This window comes from Acanthisitta chloris, unplaced genomic scaffold, assembly GCF_000695815.1.
Source record: "Acanthisitta chloris isolate BGI_N310 unplaced genomic scaffold, ASM69581v1 scaffold2735, whole genome shotgun sequence".
In the NCBI taxonomy this organism is placed as follows: domain Eukaryota; kingdom Metazoa; phylum Chordata; class Aves; order Passeriformes; family Acanthisittidae; genus Acanthisitta; species Acanthisitta chloris.
Window position 1 is genome coordinate 8,850 of NW_008675188.1, and position 6,831 is coordinate 15,680.

The 6,831-nt window shown below is 46.8% G+C and overlaps 1 protein-coding gene across 1 annotated transcript in view; it reads right to left on the reverse strand.

Annotated features, from left to right (window-relative positions):
* ZBTB8A (zinc finger and BTB domain containing 8A) overlaps positions 1 to 6,577 on the reverse strand; it is a 6,908-nt gene extending 331 nt beyond the window's left edge. The window contains 3 exon segments of the mRNA XM_009075624.1: positions 1 to 63; positions 4,412 to 4,581; positions 5,650 to 6,577. The exon segment at positions 1 to 63 is cut by the window's left edge and continues 9 nt beyond it. Of these exon segments, the coding sequence (XP_009073872.1) occupies positions 1 to 63; positions 4,412 to 4,581; positions 5,650 to 6,577 (1,161 nt within the window).
* Between the last annotated feature and the right edge of the window lie 254 nt (positions 6,578 to 6,831).

Consider the following 6,831-nt stretch of genomic DNA (forward strand, 5'->3'; position numbering starts at 1 on the left):
GCCCGTCAGCTCCGTCACCTGCCGCTTGCACTTCCTGCAGATCAGTTTGCCAGCTTGGTGTATCTAGAGGGATTTACAGTTGGAAAAGTCAGTGTTCATCCAAAAGAACATTTATCCTTCTTGTAGCAAATAGGAATGCACTGAGTCATGCTAAAGAAAAAGATGTTAAGTGTAATTACAGAATCATTAAGGTTGGAAAAGAGCTCTGTGATATTTTATTCAATCAGATTTGAGATTTAGCCAATCTCAGGTTGAACAAATTGGTCTGGGGGGAGGTGTTCCTGCCCAGGGCAGGGGGTTGGGGCTGGATGATCCCTAAGGTCCATTCCAACCCCTTAACATACTCTGATCATTGAGTCCAACCCATGACCTAACACTGCAGGAGTTCATGTACAAAAAGGCAACACCATTATTATCTTTGTGAATCTCCTTTATTATTTACAAAAGTGATTCTTTTGTACACACCTATTATAAGCTTGCAGCTTGCTCAGGCCCTGCTAGCAAGGCTGGATTGCTCACATGTCTGTTAGCAATCAGAAATTCTCCCACAAATCCCCAATCCAGACTTGCTTCATGGCTTTACTAATCCTTCCAGAAATGAATCTTAAAACACACGGTATCACCATCAACAATAAACATATAATAAACAAATGATTAACCTTAACTAAATCTTTAGGCCACCCAAAAATATACTTTATTTTGGGCACCTAACAGTATGTATAGTATAAAGTCTCCCCTACATGCAGCTATGCACTAATCACACAACTTTTGACTGGTTGCTCTCTTGTCACTATGTACAATTCTTGTGAAAGGTTACAATTTTAAGCTGCATCCTGCTCTCACATCCTGGGAAACTGATAGCAAGGATTATCTATATATTATTATATATGAGAATCTAATTAATAGCACTCTTTTAGCTTGTTAGCAAAATGACTTCTCTATAAAACAGTAAAACCAAACCAGTCCTAAAAACTCTGGCAGCAGGAGAAAATGAGACCATTATAAGTGATGGATTGAAGACACAGGAATATGTGAAGATAGAAACAAGGTCAGTGAGACCTAATTGTGTGTCTTGTTTTCATTGCTTAAGAATTCCTTTTAACTGTTGCTCAAGTTACAGCTCCTCAGCTAGCCAGGCCCTAACATATCCCCCTTTTTGCTTTAAAAATTATATCTAAACTATGTCAGACTAGCAATTGCATACATTGTAACAAACATGGTATCATTAATAATAGTAGAACACAGATTAAAACTGGAGTCACTCAATGACACAATTAACTGATTTTAAATTTTTGATCGAAATGGTGGCTTTGCTAGACACATTAATTTTGTCTTCTGCCACGGAGGCAAAATGTTTTAGAATTGGGATACTGTTATCAGACCAGCAATTTAACATATGTATCTTTGGCAATTTGTTCCTGAGGGGTCAAGGCCCCTATTCCCCCTTTTGTTTTAACATCACTGACTTCATAGAACCATGTGCTAGTTCAGCAGTTGCTTAACCCTCATGGGTTGAGATATTATTCCCTTGGCCTATGGATCACCCCTGCAAAATGTCCACACAATGTCTGCTAATTAATCTAGTTCATGACTTTGGGTTCCATCTGTTCTGCTGGTCACTCAGGACAGAAGAGATAGTGTGTTGCTTGGAGTTACCAGGCACAAAATCCAGTTCAGGTCAGGTCACTTCTGCACTTGCACTGCTTCTTGTCAGGTTTCTCCTCCATTGGTTCAGATGGTTCCTGCTGTATCATAGTAATTCCTGTAACAAACAACTCAAATCATGGTTTAACAATTTAAAGGTACATCCATTACAATCTCCATCCCTGGTCCTTTCAGGCCAGGCCATCTGGTGGAACAGTGCAATGAACTGTTCTTGTTGCCTTGCTAGCGACAAGGGATTCCTGCTAGAGTCCATCATTAGTATAGTTCGTATCAGAGGCTGCAGGTGAGTCTCTGCTTCACCATGGCTCATCACAGGTCACAGTCTCTTCACAGTCCTTTCAACTTCACACAGGAGTTCCAGCCCATCCAGTACAGCAGCACAGAACAGCAGCAACACCCTGATCCTCTGCCAGCCCAGGCACCTCCCCATGGCTGTTATCACAACACAGTAAGGTGATCAGTCGAGACTCCCATTCGGGGGGAAGTGGGCACAGAATCTTAGCAGAAATCCCCACAGAGGCAATGTGGTCTTCGAGTTCTGGTGGGATCCACCCCAAAATTAGATCTCATAATTTTGCAGCAGCATCCTGATGGGACCGGTACACAACAGGATGAGGTGAGACCAAATTTCTGAGGCATCAACATGCCTGTGGTCATTTATTTCTCTGCCATAACTTTTTTTTTTTTTCTCATATCTCCATAGCCACTATCAAAGCCTGTTGCTGTAGGATGGCTGCTGCCTTTGCCTTCCGTAATTGCTGTTCTTAAGCTTGTCCCCTTTGGGTTAACTCACACGCCTTTCCCCAGACTGTTTTACATACAAAAAGAAAAGCTTCTATCCTGCTCTTTTAATAGTTCTCCTAATGGAGCAGACGGTGGCACTTGTGTATTGCCTCCCCACCATTCTAATTCAATTGCAGGGAATACCTTTTTGTTGATTCTGTTGGAGCAGAGGGAGGGGAGACCACACTTTTTGTGGATTCTGTTAGGAGTTTTCTCGCTTCCTTCTGGGGTTAAAGCAGAAGTGGCAGCGCCACGCTCCCCCTTGATCACCCGCAAAATTTCCCTAATTAGTTCCCAGAGAGTAGAATACTTGTTAGCTTCTTCCCGGGTGGGCAACTCAAACGCAGCTCCGATCCCGGGGATTAAGTCCCTATACTGTACTGTGCCCATCAAGCCTTTAAGTGCTTGTGCTTCCTAAGAAATTTCTCTCACAGAGAGCATATGTTGGAGGAGTTTAAACCCTATCTCCTCCCCGACCGACCACTTTTCACAGTGGTTCCTCATCCACGACTTTCTCAGAGGCTTCCCCGACTCTTTCTGGGGCTTCCCCGACTTTTTCAGTCGGAGGTTTAAATTCCTATTCAAGACACACTTTTCATCCATCCACTGGGCACTGCTCAGCAGTGAATTTCAGGGTCCCTTTCGGGCACCAGTTGTGGGAGTTCACGTACAAAGAGGCGACGACATTATTATCTTCGTGAATCTCCTTTATTATTTACAACAGTGATTCTTTATCCACACCTATTATAAGCATCTACTTATTGTTGGTTAACTACTACTACCAGTCTGCCTTACACACAATATAATTGGTTAGTAACATAGCAGTCATAAAATGCTTAATCATTATTCTCCACCCCTAACTATCTTCAACTTCTGTGTTTCACACCCGGAGTTGTTTATCTCACTACTTTGTTTCTCATTCCAACCACAGCTGCGTCCCTGAACGGCTCAGTTTGCAGCTTGCTCAGGCCCTGCTAGCAAGGCTGGATTGCTCAAATGTCAGAAATTCTCCCACATAACACCACCATGTCACCCAGATTGTGGCACTAAGTGCCACATCCAGTCTCTCCTTAAACACCTCCAGGGATGGTGCCTCCACCACCTCCCTGGGCAGCACATTCCAATGTCCAATTCAATGTTCCAATCTGTCAAGAAATTATTCCTAATATCCAACCTAACCCTCCCCTGGTGCTGCTTGAGACCATGTCCTCTCATCCTGTCACTAGCTGCTGGGGAGAAGAAAACCAACCCTTAGGGTCAGATATTGGAGTAGGTTTACCCAGGGAGGTGGTGGAGTCACCATCCCTGGAGGTGTTTCAGAGGTGTCTGGGGGCAATGGAAGGATAAGGTTTAGGGGTTACAGCAGTGATAGGTTAATGGTTGGACTCGATGAGCTTAAAGGGCTCCTCCCACCTTGATGATTCCACGAATCCCGACCTGACTCCAACCTCCTGTCAGGGAGTTGCAGAGGGTGAGAAGGTCACCCCTGAGCCTCCTCTTCTCCAGGCTGAACACCCCCAGCTCCCTCAGCCTCTCCTCATGGCACTTGCATTTTTGCCAAGTTAAATAACAACTAATAACACTTCCCTGGAAGTGTTTAAGAGGCATCTGGACCTGGTGCTGCAAGATGCAGTTTAACAGTTCCAGCAGTGACAGGTTTATGGTTTTGGACTCGATGATCTTAGAGGTCTCTTTTTTGCCAAGTTAAATAACAACTAATAACACTTCCCTGGAAGTGTTTAAGAGGCATCTGGACCTGGTGCTGCAAGATGCAGTTTAACAGTTCCAGCAGTGACAGGTTTATGGTTTTGGACTCGATGATCTTAGAGGTCTCTTCCAACCTTGACGCTTCTATGATGTGCAGCTAGGAACCTCCTCTGCTGTTAGCTCTGGAAACACCTCAACAGCTAGTCCCGGTGAACCCTTCCTCTCCCCCTGCAGCCTCCCGCTGGGAATGCAGTACCGTGTGGAAGTGGTTGCGCAGGTGCTCCAGGCGGGTGAACCTCTTCCCGCAGGCGGCGCAGGGGTAGGGTCTCTCCCCGGTGTGGCAGCGTAGGTGGCGCTTGAGATCCGCGCGGCGTTTCACCGTGTGTGTGCAGAACGGGCACTTGAACCGCGCCTGGGGCAGCTCACCTGCGGGGACAGGGCCGTGTCAGACAGGCTGAAACACACAGCACTTTGGGTTTGCTCTGCCTGGCACTAAAAAAAAAGGGGGAAAAAGAATTCCCAAGTGGTTTATATAAGGATTGTGGGTAAAATATGAGCTTTGGGGGATGTGTGTGTATATATAGGGATATAAAGGGACATTGAGTTTGGATGGACAGGGAGCTGAACGTGAGCCAGCAGTGTGCTCAGGGGGCCAAGGAGGTCAATAGCATCTTGGCCTGGGTCAGGAACAGTGTGGTCAGCAGGACCAGGAGGTGATTCTGCCCTGGACTCTGGTGAGGCCACACCTTGAATCCTGTGCTCAGCTCTGGGCCCCTCAGCTCAGGAGGGACATTGAGGTGCTGGAGCAGGTCCAGAGAAGAGCAACGAGGCTGGGGAAGGGACTGGAGCACAAGTGCCATGAGGAGAGGCTGAGGGAGCTGGGGGTGTTCAGCCTGGAGAAGAGGAGGCTCAGGGGAGACCTTATCACCCTCTGCAACTCCCTGACAGGAGGTTGGAGTCAGGTGGGGATTCGTGGAATCATCAAGGTTGGAGGAGACCTTTAAGCTCATCGAGTCCAACCATTAACCTATCACTGCTGTAACCCCTAAACCTTATCCTTCCATTGCCCCCAGACACCTCTGAAACACCTCCAGGGATGGTGACTCCACCACCTCCCTGGGTAAACCTACTCCAATATCTGACCCTAAGGGTTGGTTTTCTTCTCCCCAGGAGGTTGGACTTCATGATCTTGGAGCTCTTTTCCAACCTGGTTGGTTCTATGCTAAATATATATAGTGTGTATATACATGTATAGATATGCAGATCCATCCACCATCCCCCAAAGCTCAAATTTCTGTATTTCCAAAGCCCATATATAAGTATATATCCATCCCCAAAGCTCATATTTCTTCCTGACCATGTGAAATGACCATTTGATAGTTTTCTCAGGACATTTTTTTTCTACATACAATCATAAATACAGAACTATTATATATATTCATCCACCTCTGACTCTCCCAGCCAAACATTTCCAAACCATCTCCCCTTTTTTACCTTCATTCCAACTACTCATCACACCTAAAATCGTTGGCATTGAGCTGTACAGTTCTTCTGCCTTTAACTCCATGAACTCAGGAGTTCTGGAAAGTTCTTGCTCTAGCTGAGTGACAGACCACCTCTTGGGTACCTCCTCTGATCCCTCACGATATCCATAATCCTCACGACCCACATCATTCTCAGCATCCAACTCGGGCTCCCCAGCTCCGTGGCCGGAGCCGCCGTCGCGCTCCGCTTGGTCCGGTTTGCTCTGCCCCAACTCTTGGTCCTGGGACAGGCCCAGATGCCTCCTCCTCTTCCTCGTGGTGCCCTGCTTTCTGCCCCTCCTGGCCAGCTGCGTGTCTGCCCTCTGCAGCACCACCTGGGAGTTTAGGTAGCTGCTGTAACTGCTGCAGGAGTTCTCGTTCACGTTGGGCTTTTCCTCCGGGATGGAGTAGGAGCGCCGGGGGTTGCTCTTGGCTTTCCTCCTGGAGCGATACAGAGCAGGACGGGCAGGCTCAGAGCTTGTGCTTTTGGCAGAGAGGCTGAGGTAATGATCCTTTTCCTTTTCACTGATGTCCAGTGAGGACTGAATGAAGGTCTTGCAGACGCTGAGGATGTCAGTCATCTGCAGGTAGCTGGCAGCTGACATGACCTCGATCACATTCTGACCAGTTAAAGACAATATCCCTGAATACACAAAGTCCAGGATGACCACAAACGTCTCTGGAGAAAAGACCTCAAACGTGGCTATCGTGGGCTGACTGGACTCCTTGGAGCTCTGGGACAGGAGCATTTTGAAGTAGCCACTGCTGGCAAACAGCACATTGCGATGGGCTTTGAAAACCTTTCCCCCCACCAGGATATTGCAGTCACAGAACAAGTCTTGTTTCCTCTGTTCGTTCAGCTGCTCCAGGAGGTGAGAGTGGTGGGAAGAAATCTCCATTCCAGGCAGGGAATCAAGAGGAAGGTTTGCTGGAAAGGAGAAAACATCCTCATCACCATCTAAATCAGCATAAATCAGTCCTAACTTAGGGAGATGAGCTCCTGTTCAAGAGCGTTATCACATCCTCAATACATCTCCCAACTCCCCGCGGCTTCTGAGCTGCAGAATAACAGGACAAACTTCACAACTCCACAAGAAGGACGAAAATTACATCCAGCAAGACACTAACGGTTCGCAGACAGAGACAGACAACT